This window comes from Dendropsophus ebraccatus, chromosome 12, assembly GCF_027789765.1.
Source record: "Dendropsophus ebraccatus isolate aDenEbr1 chromosome 12, aDenEbr1.pat, whole genome shotgun sequence".
Lineage (NCBI taxonomy): Eukaryota > Metazoa > Chordata > Amphibia > Anura > Hylidae > Dendropsophus > Dendropsophus ebraccatus.
Window position 1 is genome coordinate 66,047,060 of NC_091465.1, and position 19,090 is coordinate 66,066,149.

General features: G+C 43.2%; 1 protein-coding gene across 1 annotated transcript; it reads left to right on the plus strand.

Annotated features, from left to right (window-relative positions):
• The first annotated feature begins 237 nt into the window (after positions 1-237).
• On the plus strand, positions 238-17,708 carry PRRG2 (proline rich and Gla domain 2). The gene is made up of 7 exons (XM_069946835.1): positions 238-283; positions 4,111-4,222; positions 4,719-4,882; positions 10,827-10,875; positions 13,304-13,436; positions 14,968-15,123; positions 17,638-17,708. Exons 2-7 carry the CDS (start codon positions 4,117-4,119, stop codon positions 17,666-17,668), a joined length of 639 nt encoding a protein of 212 aa, XP_069802936.1. The 5' UTR covers positions 238-283; positions 4,111-4,116; the 3' UTR covers positions 17,669-17,708.
• Positions 17,709-19,090: the final 1,382 nt, after the last annotated feature.

Sequence of the window (19,090 nt, forward strand, 5' to 3'; positions counted from 1 at the left end):
TAATCTGGCAGCTGGAGGAGAGAGTGCAGTAGAGTCTCCCTATAGCAGGTGCACTATTGTGCAGGATGAGAGATGTTGGAGCTGTGAGAGTAGGGGTTGAAGGAGTCTTCCTCCCACCAGAGAGGAAAGATAGAAGTTGCTACTAAGGAGTACCAGGTGCTCCAACGTCATCAGGAGGCTGCCTCTGAGCAGAGAGAGGGGCTGTGGTGTTCTGAGCCCCAGGAGAAAAGCCGCAGACAATCTGGATGGGAGTGGTGCTTGGCAGTGTACAAGGCCTGTGTGGGTAAGAGAGTGCTACTAAGTGAGAAACTTGCACCCATGGGTCAAGAGTTCTGGGTAAGAGAATTGCATATGTATCAAGAGAAGTGGTAGCTAGGAGAAGTAGGGTTAGTGCCACCAGGCCAGAGAGAGCCTACGCCCTGGCCAGTGTGTCTGCCCCTGGGAAACACTCAGACAGACTGGAAGACCTATAGCCGGATGTCATACACTAGAGTGATTAGAGACGAGAGATACCAAGCTGAAGACCTCTAAAGGCCCTATTCCACGGGGCGACTGTGGGGAGTAAACAAGCGCTGACAGCGCTCGTTTGCTCCTCGTTCCCCGCTCACTGCCGCCGCTATTACTCACGGCAGCAACGGGTGAGTGCAGAAGGGGCCGCGGGGGGGCTGCCCGGGTGATCGCTAGATCGTCCGGGCAGCCCATAGAGGATAGTGGTGGTCTTCTGCCACCGCTCCTATTCCACAGAGCAATGACAGCAAATCACTGCTATCATAGTCGTTTGTTTTTCAACATGTTTGAAAAACAGACGACTGCAACAATAAGCCGACATGAACGATTTCGGCTGATTGTTGCCTTCTATTCCATGGGACGATTATCGGCCGAATACGGCCGATATTCGTTCTGTGGAATAGGGCCTTAAGGCATCTATGTCCCTGTGTCAAAGAAGCTATACATTTCTTGTAGCTGGAGACACGAGCCGCCTCTGTAAAGCACTGAGCTCTACTATAGAAGCTATGCTTGTACAGGGAATACATGTATAATGTGTCATTCAATGGCATAAATCCCTCAATACCTCCTTATAAAACCAAAGGCACATAGAGGTAAGGTATAGTCCCATCCATAGCGTATTACAGATGGATATAACGTGCTACAGGCATGAAGTCTGAGGAACAAGTGTAGAGTGTAGAGAGAAGACTTTGGCAGCACACTTGGTCTTCCTAGATTCTCACTTGCAGCTGAAACTTTATCTCCCCCCAATAAAGGCCGAGCTGAGATAGATAAGCTGCTGTGTGGGATGTGCAGCGGGCACAGGACAAAGCGTCACTTTGTCATGGACATGCGTCTTGTCTGATAAGCACTGTCATTGTATTGTTATTAAATGTTAGTAACTTCTTCCGCCTGACTGCTGACTCCACCATTCTCTATGAGCAGATTATTCGCACATACGGTAACAGTTCTCTGTAATTAAAGGTATGATCACTTTCACAACCAATTTTATTTATTGCTTTGATGTCGAAAATAAAGAATGAAGCAGCTTTGGAAATTATGAAAAAATCGTCTATGGATTTGTGTGCACAATTCCTATGTAGGGTATGTCCTATGTATCTGCATGGTATCAGACTACTATATATCTAGCTAGCTAGCTTTTTTGTGTGTGAATAAGCTGATTTTTCAAAAGTTTCTACTAGTATCCATAGAGTTAAAGGGAAAACCCTTCCATGACTAATATTATAAAGGAGTGTCCCTGTCTGACTGCCAGTTATATGTATGCCGTACATTGACCTTTTTTGCTTAGGAAATAGTTTATTGCTATAGAGCTGCTGGAAAAAGTTTTATGGATTTTTTTTTACTTGGTCTTTCTTGATCCTCTGTTCTAATTGATTCATGTTAAAGGAGCAGTGTTAGAAAACCTTCAGCAAACGGCCAATTGACTTATGTAATAGGGCCAGTGGTCAGCCATAGAAATAAAATGGTCCATACATCGCCCTGTGTAAACAGTGAATGTGCAGGTGATAATGATGTTAAAGGAGAGATCTGGCGAAAATGTTTATTACAGTATTGTATTGTTCTGCAAATTAACAATATACACTTATTACGAGAAATGCTTATGAATAGTTTTTTTCCTGCACTTACTACTGCATCAAGGCTTCACTCCCTGGAGTGGCTGCTGGAGAGGATGATGGCAGGGGGATGCTCAGTGTCCCTCCAGTGCCCTGTGTCCCTCAGTGTCCCCCTGCCATCATCCTCTCCAGCAACCACAGCCCGCACAGCTCTGGGAGTCGGGTCGTGACATCACTATTTTATCCAGGAAGTGAAGCCTTGATGCAGTAATAAGTTCAGGGAAAAAAGCACTTTACAAGCATTTACCGTAATAAGTGTATATTGGTAGTTTTTTGTTGGTTTTTTTTTTTTTTGGGGGGGGGGGGGGGGGGGTTAAATACAATACTTTAATAATAATTTTCGCCGGACTTCTCCTTTAAATGGGCGCAAGAATGATCAAGCAGTTGTGCAGCCTGGCCATTCAATTGATCGTGCCACCTAAAGGCTTTGTAAGTGATTGCTAATCACAGGAACTTTAGTGAATCTAAACCTGCCTGGGATAAACATATACTGTATCTATCCAAAAACTGCAATCTGTGATTTAAAAAGAATGTTTAGCTATTTACTTAGAATGGATTGGGTCCCAGCTTCTTTACAAAAAACAGCAGAGTAAAAATTTTTTTTTGATTCGTGGAAACTAGAGATGAGCGAACCTGGAGCATGCTCGAGTCGATCCGAACCCGAACTTTCGGCATTTGATTAGCGGTGGCTGCTGAACTTGGGTAAAGCCCTAAGGCTATGTGGAAAACATGGATATAGTCATTGGCTGTATCCATGTTTTCCAGACAACCTTAGAGCTTTATCCAAGTTCAGCAGCCCCAGCTAATCAAATACCAATCGTTCGGGTTCGGATCAACTCGAACCCGAACCCAGTTCGCTCACCTCTAGTGGAAACCCATCCGGCAGATCCTTCCCACCTACATCAAAAATTGCAGCTTCTCCAAACCCAAACACTCAGCATTCAACTCCCAGCTGTATCCATGTTTCCAGGACTTTCTAGAGCGGCTTCAACCTTCTCCAGACACCGAGAGTTGAATGCAGAGTGTTCAGATTGGGAGAAGTTGCTGAACCAGGACATTTTCAGGGAGTCCATTCAAATGTTTAAGAACACTTCATGGTATATGGCAAGGATCGTTGCTCAAGATGCTCCACCACAACTAACAGGATCCATTCCTCATACCACATGGCTTGGAGTGTAAACACAAAGTCTGGCTCCGCATGTCCTCTACCCCTTCCTTCATCCCCTCCTAAATCCCCAAAGTGTAATGTCCTGAATTTTACAAATCGAATTGAAAAGAAAATCTTTAAACGATCGATTGGGTGAATTGTTGCTCCGTGTAAATGGACCATTACAAAGCTTTATGAGGTGAACTAACTTAGCAGATCGGGTAGAGTTGTCGAATATCTATTAGTCTTCGAATTCTGCTTGTCATCAGAACTGTATACCATACCCTTTCCCTAACAACAGTTTTGTGTTGATGTTAACCTCCTCCCGCCAATGGGCAGTAAATTAACGTCGCTGCAGCCTATGCCTGCCTCTGCCGCGGGATGACACAGGCGCAGGAGACCTGCCGCAACTTTCGGCAGCTCAGGTGCTGAGAGTTAACCCTATAGATACTGCGGTCAGCACGACCGCAGCATCTATAGGGCTTTTGACAGAGATTCTCCCTCTACAGAGGAAGAATTCTCTGTCCATTGGGGCTCTGCGAAGTGATCGCAGAGCCCCGATGGTTTCCTGGCTGTGGGAGGAGGGAAGGAAGGCTGGGCGCGCGCCCGTGAGCTCTGCCCCCTTCCCTCTCTCCCCTGCCACTGTCACAAGAATTTAACAGCGGCATAGGACAGAGGAGAGGGGGCAGACATAGGGACATCAGCTTATGGGATCATTATGATCCCATAAGCTGATGTCCTAAAACTACCTGGGCATTGATGCATCAATGACCCATGGTTGTGAAAGGGTAAAATATGAAAAAGTAACAAACATTTTAAAATAGTTGTTGTTCTCTCTGACAGGTCGGCATGATGTGGTGGGCAGGATGCCTCCTACTAATCCAGGCATTTATGGTCACCACTGGGAACGCTGCGGAATCCCATATGCTGTCTGTGCTAAAGTCGAGCAGATCAGGTGAGCAATTCTGACATCTGACTATTGTCCAATGGGATGGTCTTTTAATAAAATGCCAAATCTTACTAAAATTTGCAATGATTTTAGTTATTGAAAGTCATGTAGTTGCCACGACCTATGGGCTAATGAGTGTGGCAATGTTTTGAAAAGGAAGCAGCCATGGTGTTTTTTTTTTTTTTTTTTATAAACCTGTTAAACTTCAATGTTTAGATTTTAACCAATTATTACGAGCTGCGATAGTTGCTTGCTTAGCGCCTTTTCTCCTGACTTTGTGTCACATGACCAAGACCTCTGCTAATGTAAGTTTATTGGACCTGTACATAGACAGAGCAGGGAGAGAATTGTGCAGCTGAGCTTGTCTCCCCGCTCGTTCTACTGATCGGTCACATTAGCAACACTCAGGCCTCAAACAATGTCCCTAAAACAGCAGGTACCTAGTAAGTAGGATAATAAAAAATTACTTTATGTGCTTTGTTCTTTTATCTTTTCTTTTTAGTGTTCTTGGATGATCAAGAGGCAAATTCCTTCATTAGCCGCAAGCTGCGGTACAACAGTTGGGATTTTGAACTATTTACTCCGGGTAACCTGGAACGGGAATGTTACGAGGAGGTCTGTAACTACGAGGAGGCGAGGGAGTGCTTTGAAGATGATCAGAAAACTGTGAGTCCTTTTTATTTTTAAACGTTCTTTTTTCTTTTTTAAGCAATAGTATAATATTAGGGGGAAATGAAGTTGTCACCAGACATGTCTGTGGTCTTTGATATGAGATTCCCCACAATATGACAATTTATTTTCCATTTGGAAATATTTTGTACAGTGGTAGCGCTGTACTCAATCTTAACCTGTTTTCGAAGCCGGGTTGAAAAAAATTAAAATGAAAAAAAAAAAAGTCTAGTCTGCACTTAAATTATTTCCTTTCTTACTTTTCCTTTCACTTTCTGTAGATTTACCAACCACATCTGCTGGAGTTTGTTCCAAGTATCTACTAATTGTATTAAAGGGGTAGTGCGGCGCGAAACAATTATTCACTAAATAACACACATTACAAAGTTATACAACTTTGTAATGTATGTTATGTTAGTGAATGGCCTCCTTCCCCGTGTTCCCCCGCACCGACGCTAGACCCGGAAGTGTAGTGCTGTATACTCACCTGATCGAACCTGACCGCTCCGACCGTCCCTTGTGCCAGCCGCCCTCTGCCGCGTCATCAGCTGCTCAGCCGCGATTGGCTGAGCACAGTTATGCACTGCACTACCCCTTTAATATTTTTTCATGGTGCTTCTAAAGTTTCTCCCGATAACCGTACCCTTGTTTCTTGTTAAACCACTTCCCTCTTGAACCTTTTTAGGCCTTTAACATGCTCAAAAGGTTTGATCAGCCCGCCCTCCCCCAAATATCCTCTTTCCTCCAGACTATACAGATTTACTTCATCAAAGGGGTATTCCCCTCTTGACAAGTTATTCCCTAGCTACTGGGATAAGATATAACTAAGGGTCCTATTAGACTAAGAGCCCTATTACACGGGATGACTATCGTGCAAAAAATCGTTAAATTGTTTGAATTTAAATGATAATCGTTCTGTGTAATTGCAGGCAACGATCGAAAAATTGTTTGTATGTCGTTGATCGTTGATTTAGATCTTAAACTAAAATTATCGCTAATTGTTCGCTGTAATTCCACATCGTTCATTGTTTTGCTGGGATCAGAAGGAGTAAACGATCATAGTAACAATCCAAATAACGATCGTAGTAACGATCGTAACTGACGATTGTCGTTCTGTATATATGGTGAACGATTTCAGGTTATATGGTGAACGATTTCAGGTTAACGATAAACAATCTCGTTTGCGATCGTTTATCATTAGTTGTTAAACATCGCTCCGTGTGATAGGACCCTTACCTATTTTTAACGACTAATGATAAATGATTGTAAACGAGATTGTTTATCATTAACCTGAAACCGTTCACCATATTACACAGAATGATAATCGTTAGTTACGATCATTACTATGATCGTTTATTCCATCTGATCCCAGCAAAACTATGAACCATGTGCAATTACACTGAACGATTAGTGAACAAATGCCGAATTTGAGGGAACAAATGTGGAATTACAGCGAACGATTAACAATGATTTTAGGTTTAGATCTAAATCAACGATCAACAGCACACAAACAATTTTTCAGTCATTGCTTGCAATTACACAGAACGATTATCGTTTAAATTCGAATGATATAACGATTTCTTTTCACAGTAATCGTCCCGTGTAATAGGGCCCTTAGTCTAATAGGATCCTTAGTTAAATGTTATCCCAGTGCGATGCCCTGACCCGTGAGGGCCACTTCGCAGTGCAGGTGTTACTAGCAGGCAGAAACCAGGGCAGCTGCAGGGTGTAGAGTTGTCACGGTACTGGCACAAGGGGGGCACAGCTGTAGGCCGGTCTGCGGTACTATGCAGGATACTGGGCATGCGATTCTTCGCTGTACCTAGTCAGGGCACCAGTAACCGGACACCAATGCCAGGGTTCAGTAACAGCGGTGGTTACAAGTTTATTGTAACTGAGGTAACTGGTAGCAACAGTCTCTTCCGGATGCAACCGGGTATATAGCAGGTTTAAACAGACAGAGCTAAGGTGGTGCTGCATAGGCTGAGGTGAAGCATGCCGGATTATGGGAGTAGTAGTGAGAGAGGAATAGAGAGGCTGGGTGGATTAGAGTACTTGCTGTGAATATCTTGAGTTGATGAGGAGATGGAGAACAGGAACGACACCCAGATGAGAGGATACTCCAGGCACTTGAGCAGGCGGACAGCCAGGAACTGCTACAGCAGAGCAACGAGTCCACTCTTCTGAAGGTGAAGAGGGACACACACACACGACCTCCTTGCTTGGGAGCAGGGGCCGGAACTGCGCAGCAAGGGGAAGTCACATGGTACCCCTGGCCAAAGCTAGACGGTTATTGGAGGAACCATGGTTACGGGGCACGGTCACGTGATCACCAGCCTTTGCATACCACTGTACATAGTTATGCACACAAGATATACACATAAACCTGAGAGTAATAGGGACTACACAGTAAACAGTTGCAGTGCATATAGTTTCCAGGACAGGCATGGCTACAGTAATAAAAGTAAACTTAAAGTGAGAAACAGACAGCCTGTTCTGGGACATTGCACCAGTAGATGGGGAGTAACTTGTCAAGATGGGAATACCCCTTTGATTAAGTAAATCTGTAAATTGAAAACTGGGCTTCTGAAATCTGAGCAGCAGAGCCGCTACAGAGCTGCCTAACATAGCCTTGATTTTTGGTGGCTCCATAGAGAATGAATGGAGCAGCAGAGCGCATGCATGGCCCACAACTCCATCCAATGGGGATTTTATGGCTCCCATACTCAAGATTGCTGGGGGCACCAGTGGTTTCTTAGTTATGCCCTATCGTACAATGGAAAGGGCATACTTTTTCAAGCCACTTTAGGTCTTTCCTGATATGTTTTCTGCTTCACACCTATTCTACCGATCTATTTCATCCATATCTTTTTTTAGTTTAGGTCTCCAGAACTGAACACAGTATCCCAGATGCGGTCTTATTAGAGCTCTGTACAGCAGGATCACAATGTCCCTCTTCCTACTGGTTATACCTCTAGCTATACAGCCCAACATACGATTAGCTTTCCCTACCGCCTGGCTGCACTGGTGTTCTCACTACAGTGCTCCTTTTGTGCTCTCACTATAATACCAGGGGGTCTCTACCAGAGGAAAAAGAACTCATACTACTGTATCACGGAGACTCAGAGGAGGATGTGCTCTCACTGTAGTTCCAGGTGGACTCTACCAGAGGAGGATGAGCTCTCACTGTAGTGCCTGGTGGACTCTACCAGAGGAGGAGGTCCTCTTACTGTAGTGCTAGGTGGACTCTACCAGAGAAGGAGGTCCTCTTACTGTAGTGCCAGGTGGACTCTACCAGAGGAGGAGGTGCTCTTACTGTAGTGCCAGGTGGACTCTACCAGAGGAGGATGAGCTCTCACTGTAGTGCCTGGCGGACTCTACCAGAGAAAGGAGGTGCTCTTACTGTAGTGCTAGGTGGACTCTACCAGAGAAGGAGGTGCTCTTACTGTAGTGCCTGGTGGCCTCTACAACAGGAGGATGTGCTCTCACTGTAGTTCCAGGTGGACTCTACCAGAGGAGGATGAGCTCTCACTGTAGTGCCTGGTGGACTCTACCAGAGGAGGAGGTCCTCTTACTGTAGTGCTAGGTGGACTCTACCAGAGGAGGAGGTGCTCTTACTGTAGTGCCAGGTGGACTCTACCAGAGGAGGAGGTCCTCTTACTGTAGTGCTAGGTGGACTCTACCAGAGGAGGAGGTGCTCTTACTGTAGTGCCAGGTGGACTCTACCAGAGGAGGAGGTGCTCTTACTGTAGTGCCAGGTGGACTCTACCAGAGGAGGAGGTGCTCTTACTGTAGTGCCAGGTGGACTCTACCAGAGAAGGAGGTGCTCTTACTGTAGTGCCAGGTGGACTCTACCAGAGGAGGAGGTGCTCTTACTGTAGTGCCAGGTGGACTCTGCCAGAGGAGGAGGTGCTCTTACTGTAGTGCCAGGTGGAGTCTCTCAGAAGATAAAGTGCCCTCACTTAGCAGCTTTTCACCCAGCTAATAGATGGAAATCCCTTTAATGCATTTTAGTGTTTTTTTTCCCACAGACATTTTATTGATGATTTATCCTTAAGATAGTCCATCAAAATCTGACTGGTAGGGACCGAGACTCTTTTAAGAGAGGAGTTCTAAATCCTTGTAGGTCATGTTGGGTGGGCATTGGCTATGCAGGATCCCCCTCTCTGCTGAGTGCATAGAGCTGGGCTAAGGGTCTTCTTATATACCTGAAATATATATATATATATATATATATATATATATATATATATATTTATTTATTTATTATAATTTTATTTATTTTTTGAGAGCACAATTAATACAGAAGCCCAGTAACTGAGGATCATAGAATATTAGGTGCAATGAGACTTATTTTCGACTGTATTTCGAATAAAATATTTGTCCATTTCTCTTATCGTGTGCCTCTTACCCCCCTTCCCCCTCCAGTAATAAGATTAGAACTGCGGCAACTTTAAGCACTTTAAACAAAGCAAATCCTCCTTGTACTCTGTATGTCATTACTCATTGATTTCTGACAGGCCCTCCGTACCGCAGCTTAGTTTTACTGTACATTAACATTCAACCTATCAGCCACTCAGCGCAATGGAAAGTGCGATCTGCAGAGACGAGCTCCTGTGTAGTCACGTAATCCAGTCCCCATTATTGATGGAGATCGGAGCAGCGTGTGATTGACAGTTCTGGCAGTGCGGTTGCCATGGACACCTGAGAGCTGATTGAACCGTGCCGCCAGTGATTTGCTGACAGGCTGCCAGATGGCTATTACTACCAGAAACCTTTTTGCAGAGCTCTGAGTAGGGGAGGGAAGCATTGACTGCTTGGGGAAGGAAGGGGGGTGGGAGTTTTTTTCTATACATTTTTCTCTTTTTCATGTGGAGTTTAAAAAATTGCAAAAAATATTTTTTTAATATTTAATATTCAGTTTATTTTTGAACATTACAGCGAATAAACATTTTAATGATTCAATTTATTTATTTATTTATTTTTTTTCAATTTTAGTAAATTTTAGTTTTGGATCTTAATCTGGTCATAGACGCTGATATATGTGTATTGTAAGTGTGATTGGCCCGGCCGCTGCAGGCTGTATCCCAGATACATCTATTCAGCCTAGTATAGTGTTGCTGAATGTAATACGCTTTATACTGGATGCTGTGAGGTTTTGACATTGCCCGCCTCTTTGATGTATGCTTTCTGACCGCGGAGGGTTATATTATCTACCTTTGCTGCAGCAGTAAAAAAAAATAAAAAATTTGTGAAAGGTTACATGGTGGTTACATGGAGTGTTAAAGATACATGGGAAAGAGTCACCAAGCTATTTCCTGATCAGGTTAACGAAAAACTATTCCTGATTTATTGAATAGAAAAGAATGTATGTGACCTTTACAACATAAAGAGACAGTCTGGTTTTGTTCTTTAAAAAAAAATGTGCGCCCCCTAGTGACTGCTTATTAGAATGCACTTAAAGCCAATGAGTCTGGTTTGTAAAAGGAGAAATGCATTTTGATCAAGCAGGGAGCATATATATATATATATATATATATAATATTCCATTGTTTCCCCAGCCTGTGACTATCCAGCTGTTGCAAAATCACAACTCATGGGAGGGGGCTCTCCTTCATAGTGTCTATATTGTCTAATAAAGCATATGAAGAGCATATTAAAGGAAAATTTTAGAAAACTTAAATCCGCTTTCGAGATATAGCACCACACCTGTCCTGAGGTTGCATCTGCTATTGCAGTTAAACTCCATTACAAAGGCAATACTGTACACCACCTATAAACAGGGGTGGCACTGTTTTTGGAAGAAAGGAGCTATGATTTCCTTATTATTGACAACAGTATTACCCAGTATTAAATTCAAAGACATTGTAAATATGCTATTTATTTGGCCAGATACTCAATTTCTATAACGTGTTATCTTATACATTTTTTTCTATTTCAGAAAGACTTTTGGAAAAACTATGCACACAATGGGCAGGGAGGTAGTTCAGGTAAGTTTTACACAAAAGACATTATGGGACTACTGTAGTGTCTGTGTCATGGGACTTTTAAGACTAGTGCAGGAAATATCAATATTAATAACACCCCCCTGTTTTGCCTTGAGTGTCCCTTTATCAAAGAGATGCTCCTGGTCATTTAACACCCATTCTATAGATTTGCATGATGTGTGTCTGGAGTCATTGGGGCATTGCAGTCCTCCAGCTGCAAGCATGCCTTCCATCTGATAATGGAAAGCCCCCCCCCCCCGGCTGTAACAGTAGCTGTCAATTATCAGACAGGAGGCTTGCTTGAAGCTGGAGGAAAGATGAATACAGAGAGATGAATCCTTGACTCAGAGCAGCAAAGTTTTTAGAGAGGTTATCTGTGGACAAGGAAAGTTCCAACCTGCTCTGCTTCCTGGTGCCTTACTTCCTTCACCTGGTTGTCTCGGAAGGGGGGGCATGTGCTTGTCGGAAGCATTGCGTGCCGGCGATACCATGCTCATGCGTAATTCAATAGCTGCCTAACGTTACTGGGCATTGTGTGTTTGCCTGCATGCAACGCTCCTGACATTCACCTGCCAAAGTGGAAAAAGTGGAGCACTGGGCAGCTAAACAGGTCAATCTTTTTTGCTCCTTGGATAACCCCTTTAATATCTAAAAGGATATTACTTGGCCACGTAATGACATATATGCTTCTTTTAGGGTTACCTTTTGGTGCAGACTGACTTGCATACATTTCTCTGGTCTAACCTGGTATACACTCACCGGACACTTTATTAGGTACACCATGCTAGTAACGGGTTGGACCCCCTTTTGCCTTCAGAACTGCCTCAATTCTTCGTGGCATAGATACAACAAGGTGCCGGAAGCTTCCTTAGAGATTTTGGTCCATATTGACATGATGGCATCACACAGTTGCCGCAGATTTGTCGGCTGCACATCCATGATGCGAATCTCCCGTTCCACCACTTCCCAAAGATGCTCTATTGAATTGAGATCTGGTGACTGTGGAGGCCATTTGAGTACAGTGAACTCAGTCATGTTCAAGAAACCAGTCTGAGTATGATCCTAGCTTTATGACATGGCGCATTATCCTGCTGAAAGTAGCCATCAGATGTTGGGTACATTGTGGTCATAAAGGGATGGACATGGTCAGCAACAATACTCAGGTAGGCTGTGGCGTTGCAACAATACTCAGATTGGTACCAAGGGGCCCGAAGAGTGCCAAGAAAATATTCCCCACACCATGACACCACCACCACCAGCCTGAACCGTTGATACAAGGCAGGATGGATCCATGCTTTCATGTTGTTGACGCCAAATTCTGACCCTACCATCCGAATGTCGCAGCAGAAATCAAGACTCATCAGACCAGGCAACGTTTTTCCAATCTTCTACTGTCCAATTTCGATGAGCTTGTGCAAATTGTAGCCTCAGTTTCCTGTTCTTAGCTGAAAGGAGTGGCACCCGGTGGGGTCTTCTGCTGCTGTAGCCCATCTGCCTCAAAGTTGGACGTACTGTGCGCTCAGAGATGCTCTTCTGCCTACCTTGGTTGTAACGGTTGGCTATTTGAGTCACTGTTGCCTTTCTATCAGCTCGAACCAGTCTGCCCATTCTCCTCTGACCTCTGGCATTTCCGCCCACAGAACTGCCGCTCACTGGATGTTTTTTCTTTTTCGGACCATTCTCTGTAAACCCTAGAGATGGTCGTGCGTGAAAATCCCAGTAGATCAGCAGTTTCTGAAATACTCAGACCAGCCCTTCTGGCACCAACAACCATGCCACGTTCAAAGGCACTCACATCACCTTTCTTCCCCATACTGATGCTCGGTTTGAACTGCAGGAGATTGTCTTGACCATGTCTACATGCCTAGATGCACTGAGTTGCCGCCATGTGATTGGCTGATTAGAAATTAAGTGGTAACGTGCAGTTGGACAGGTGTACCTAATAAAGTGGCCGGTGAGTGTACATCCTGAGCCTATAGAATGGAAAACTAAAAAGTCAGACAGCTGCTATACACTATAGCAACACATCATGCGCCATTCAGTAATGACCTTCAAGTATAGCATATAGAACAGAAGCCGCACAATGCAGAAATCCTACCCAATGAAGGTCATTGGTTGACCACAATAGATCACCAGAGCTATGTATGGAATTAGTGATAGGAAGTCTATCATTTACTTTCTATAGTGGCAACGAATTCTGCCTTTATTCATGTCTGTAATCTATTACTTTACTGCACTGTTTATTTTATGGTTTCTAGATGATACACTCCATTCTACCATGTGGTTAGGTGTCTTCTATATGTAGCTCTAAGTTACTTTTTATGGTTTCCCCCATATGTTGCTATTGTGATGTATACCAGTATAGGATGTGGGCGATGGTTGATTTGCATGGCCTTATTTCCACCACATCTTACCATTTCTGTACTTGCAGGAAATTCCCCCGCTGTGGATGTTGCGGGCCTGGTTGCAGGACTGGTGGCAGGGCTGGTATTGCTTATAATGATAGCTGTTCTTATCATGTACTGTGTGCGATATAAAGCCAAAGAGCGGACAAGACATGGGAGGTAGGTGTGTGCTATAAGCTGCTTGTGTGCCTATACAGTCTTCATAGTACCACCATTACAATGGGATCTCCTTACATAATCACCCTCTCCAGCTCGCCTATCCTGTTTTTACAGTGCAATGCATTTTCTGATTGGTGGAACCATTGATTGATCCATCATCAGAAGCTATTGCTTCATCATCCATCACAAATATAGATTTTTGGACATATTAGCAGGATTATTTGCATCATGGGAATAACGGGAATAGCATTAGGGTTTTTTACCACCTGAAGAGAAAAAATGTCATACTGCTGGGATACATCAGAACTCCATTATCCTTGTGGATCTGACTCAACACCCATGCTGGTTAGGGTTGAGCAAAATTGCCGAACTTTTCGTCTTTGCAACGTTCTCTGAACTTGAACACTCATTTGACTTCTGCCGGCTGGAGATGTACAGCATATGGCTGTGTCCATGTTTTTCAGGACCCCCATGTGTGAAGGGTAACTTTTTTTTTTTTTTTCTTTTGTACCATTTTGTGATAGTTGGGCATTTCTGATTACTTTTTAATCCATAAAGTTTCGAATTCTCTTCTCTGGTATTGGGTATCTATCTCTATCTATGGCTTAATGGTAGGGATTGGAGTTATCTCTGATCTTGGCTGCAGACAGCAGATGTCATCAAAAATTTTAAACCATCAATGTATAGTCTGTTCCTGAGGCATAAAGGGCATAATAGTCAATGTAGCAAAGTTTGGGCATACACCCAAATATAATCTTTGCCATATACAGAGAGCAGATTTCCATACATGTGCTTGGTTTTCTGTAAGCCCCATGTAGACGTAGGGGACTGTTCACCTTAGATTTAGAAGTTTGTCTTCATTTAACTTGAGCAAATTGAAGACAAGCTGAGATGAGATTATATATTTTTCGTGACCTGTCGTGATTGAAAAAATATAGAAATCCACACAGAGATGGTGTTACAGCTTCGCTTCTTGTTTTTTAAAATAATTTGTTATACTGCTGAGTTAACATCTGGCCGGCAGCTGCACCGTGTGCTTTGTGTTATATAGGATTAGATTTGCCATATAGGCACGTGTGTGTGGAAGCTCAGCATCTATAGGAAACAGAAGGGAAGCAGCACAGCAGGATCAGTCCTGGGCTGAAAAGCCTTACGTATTGGTGCATAGACACAGAAAGGCAAATCCAAAGACCCTAGATAATACTATAAACTGGAAAGCGACTGCACTCGAGTCCAATAAAAGAAATAGACCGGGCATGGGTGAATAAAAATAAGGGATCTATTTCTTCTGCTGGATTTAAGTCTTGCTATGTTTCTATTTTTATGTGAAACCTCAATGGACCCTAAGATTGGTTGCAAAGTGTGAATGGGGATTTAAAGAAAAAAAAGAAAGTCCTATGTATTATAATGCTAGATTTGGCCTCTGCAGTAAATTACAGCATGCAACTCCCCAGTGGTGGACGCCTTGCTGCACTTATGTCTATATTTATATTGTTTGACTATTGCTTTTAACTCTACATTTTGTTTTCAGACCCCCGGTACACCTCACTAGTAATACACCGCTTCCTGAAGCTCTGCCGCTCACCCAGACACCGTTACCTGAACCTTTAGCTCCTGGACTACCATCCTATGAAGAGGCATTGGAGGCGTCCGGCACATATGACGCACCCCCTCCACCTTATCAGAGGTATAAAACCCACAGTAGACCTCACAGAGCTGTATGTGGATAGATTTGTAGTATGTACTATACTGTACTGTACTATGGCGTGTTGCTCTGCATTCTTTGTAGGTTATGTACTTTGTAATGTCAGCTGTTGTCATTAGATAACGCTGCCCTTGCAAATATAGGGAGCTGTGGACAGGAACTTAGTCAGTGTGGCTGAAGCCATGTGTTGTGCCGGGAGAATCTGTCTGGGTTTTTTGGAAGACTGTAGGTCCCTAGGAGCAAGCCCAGGGAAGGGCAGACAGAGCCTGAAGAGAGTGTGCACATAGAAAGTGAATGGGCAGAGATCTAGGCACTGTGGAGCAAGTCATTGAGGTCCAAAAAACAGGAAAATGTATGCTGTAATCGAGAGAGCTTAGTAGGACCATCAGAGATGTCACTGCCAGAGTTGTAAGAGACCATATCATGAGGGTGCCAGGAAGTAAAGTTGTTAAGAGGCCAAAACCTATATGTGCCATGTCCAGAGTGCATAGTGAGGACCCCTGCCTGACAGCCTAGTCAAAGCCCATAGTAGAGTACATCACTAGAGCTGGAGGGGAAAGCATTTACAGCCAATAACTTATGCTCCTCATGCAAGTAGTAATGGTCCAAGTGGTCAGAGCTACCCATATTATTAAAACAGGAAGTTATTGTGCAGTTTTGAGGGGTTCTTTTTCCTGCTGAAAATAGTATGTGTCCAATACAAAGACTTGGCTACAGTACTGAAAGCAAGTCTGTACATCCATAGCCTTGACTAGTCAGGAGAAATTCCTTGAGAAAGGCGGCGGCAGCAGCATAGTGGCTATAAGGACCCTCGGAGACACAAGCATTATATTTTTACCTAAGACCCATAGCGGTAAGTTGGATGAGGCAAGATCCATCAGCCAACCTGTAGAGTTGATCGAACCTCGGGAAATCCTAGGTTCGATCAAACTCGAACATTGACGAAACTTCCGCATTTAATTGCTAATGCCTTCCTGGTCCGTGGGGAAGAAGGAGACTGCCCAGGCATTCAATAACCATCTTCTCCGATCAGGAGCAAATATCCTACCAATTGTAAGAGTAATGATGACACTTAGCATACATCACTTATAGTTGCAGCAACTGCTAAGCTTGTTGTGCCTCTGAGTAAGAAAAATTGCTTCAAAAGTGGATGTGACATTCCGCGTGAGATCCAAGAGCCTCCATTATATGCCACTCCAGCATGACTTGTGTTATAGCCTCTGTCACTTGTATGTTAATAATATCATTTCTGTAAAACAGGATGGCAATGAATTGTTTGTCCAGCGTGTTAATACCTCTTGAGGCTTTTGTCGACCTCTTAATAGTTGGAAAAAAGTTTCCTTTTTTTATTTCAGGGATACATGTGAGTTAACATATGACATTCAGTATTTACCTTCAGCCTCATTCACAGTGCAATATAAATCTGTATTGTGCAGTCAGCACTATTCTGTACAGGTAGCATATAGGGCACAAAATTCAATCCTGTAAGCATTAAACCAGTGTGTAATGTGGTATACTATAAAAATTTCCTGTGCAAGCATTATAACATCCATACAGAGAATCAGATGGATAAGCATCCCTATGGAATAACACTGACTCTGTATTGTACACTTGCTCCATATAGACAGTAAGCCAAGATTAACTTAAAGCTCCCAGGCACCCATGTAACAGGGACACGACGACTATGTGCCATTTATAATAGTGGTTTTACCTTATTTCAAGAGGGGACCTTGGCACATTCAAAGTGTTACTATGATTTAAAAAAAAAATTTGACGTGTCCTCAGAAAAAGAGATCTAATTGCATCCATAGTTGGAAAACCTCAACCATTTGATCACCAAGAGTATAAATGCAATGTTTCAACCACGCAGAGTTTTTGTCACCCTGTGGTCAGATCGTTGCATTTATTTTCTTGATGATCAAATAAATGGTTGAAGTTTTCCACCTATAGATGCTGTCAGATCTCCATTTCTAAAGTCTATTAAGTACGCTAACCTTTGGGATTGTCGGCCCTCTGGTGTGCATCCTAATGTCCTGATTGATGAGCCTAACCAAGCCCTGTTTTAAAATTACTTTAGACAGTGTCTAGTTTTGATTGGTTGGGGTCTGGTTGTTGTAGCACCCCCACCAATCACTATAACTAGAGCTGAAAGAAGTGCTCGGCTGAATGCATCACTCCCAGGCTCGTTCCCTGACTTATTGCAGAAGACGGGCTCCATAGCCCAAGTCCAACAAACAGTTCTAGAGATTGTGAGGGTCCCCGACCGATAAAAACTTTTAGCATCTGCATTACTTTTCAAAAGTTTTTCCAAATGATGGTCATGAGGCCCTGAATGGCAGTGCTATCTCTGCACCCTCTATAGGTACACCACTGTGGAAATTAGGGAAATCAATCTCTCTCCCTAAATGGGGCCACACACAATATAAAGTAATAGAATATCTAATTAATTATTTTGTATCAATAACTAATATATTTTTGCAATGTCTTCTTCCGCAGAGGATCTGCCAGGTTAAATCAGCCCAGTTGAAGTTGAGTCAACGTAATATGTGATTATTATTTCCCCCCCCCCCCCCCCCCCTGTATGACCAATGTGTGATTCAAGAGGATGACTATTTTCTTCAAAGCAAAATACTTTGTGTATGGATTTTAATACTTTACTACTGAAATATACTGTTGCCAAAGAGAAGACCACTGAACCGCCATGGTGGATTTTATTAATGTTTACGCTCTACTGGAAGAGGCGGCTTTGTACCAGGCCCCCGGACGTGGCCTCGATACAGCCGGACTTGTAATTATATATGAGCCTGTTATCCATCATACAGACACAGCGCTATTCTAAGGAACTGGTTTACTAGATGGCATGAATTAGTAGGATTCTCTCCCTCCTCGCTTTGGCTCGGAACATTCTGTGTAATGTGTGAAAATTTAAATTTCAGGGATATTTGATGAGGGAAGATTCTTCAATAAAGCTAAAAAAAAAAGAAAAAGCTAAAAAATTTTCAATGTTCCAGCTGGAATCAGAACCAGAACGGGGGTTTTGTGCCCGGTTCTTGCTGACTTAGGACGGTTTAGTTCAGCTCCGCTGAATATTTTAAATGTAATTGCTTTGAATACACAACAATATCCAGCAGTGCTATAGATTCCCCAGGAAATGCCATTAAATCTGTAACAACGTGATTCTCCGGGTCTGGAAGCCATTGGTTCTCTCCTCTAAGGCCTTACAGTTTACACTCAAGATCGCACAATGCTAGCCGCGTCATCATCAGGACGGATACAAGACATTTTAATGACCTGTTATAACATACGTGCTGTGAACCTAGCTTGGTACACAGAGGCACAGCTCACACGGTATATGGAAGCAAATGATGGAGATTCTTCTTCAATTTACAAGGAGGAAATATTTGCTTGTATTTTTCATGTTTTTCCACCACAAAAATATCCATATCAATAAGTTACTGCATTCCTATAATAAATAAGGTTTAAATGTTCTGATGGAGGCAGCCATTTTGTTGTATGAAACTATATTTATGAGGAGCACAAAATGGCTGTCTTCGCAGAGGTATATAAAAAAAATTATCCAGGGTTAGAAAGATGGTGGCTTTCTTCCAGAAAAAAAAACACCGCTCCTGTCCTCAGTTTGGGTGCAAGTTTGGCAACTCCATTCCATTAAAGTGAATAGAGCTGAGTTGTAAGGCCGCACGCAACCTGAGAACCAACTTAGCGCTGTTTTGGAAGAAAGCAGCTATGTTTTTCTAATCCTGGATAACCACTAAGTGTCTTATGTTGTCAGGATAGTTGTGTTACACAAGTATTTCAGGCAGTGGTGCACAATTTTCTCATGGGGAGGGAAACCTGCTGTTTTTAAAGAGGTTTTCCAGCAATAAATAATGTCTTTAAAAAATAAGGTGTACTCATTAGCCCCCAATCCACTGCTATTCCATCAGTGCAT

Coding starts and splice junctions, on each gene's coding strand:
- PRRG2 (XM_069946835.1), top strand. CDS start 4,117: ATGATGTGGTGGGCAGGATGCCTCCTACTAATCCAGGCATTTATGGTC. Junction 4,883..10,826: donor TTGAAGATGATCAGAAAACT/GTGAGTCCTTTT, acceptor TTTCTATTTCAG/AAAGACTTTTGGAAAAACTA. Junction 15,124..17,637: donor CCCCCTCCACCTTATCAGAG/GTATAAAACCCA, acceptor CTTCTTCCGCAG/AGGATCTGCCAGGTTAAATC.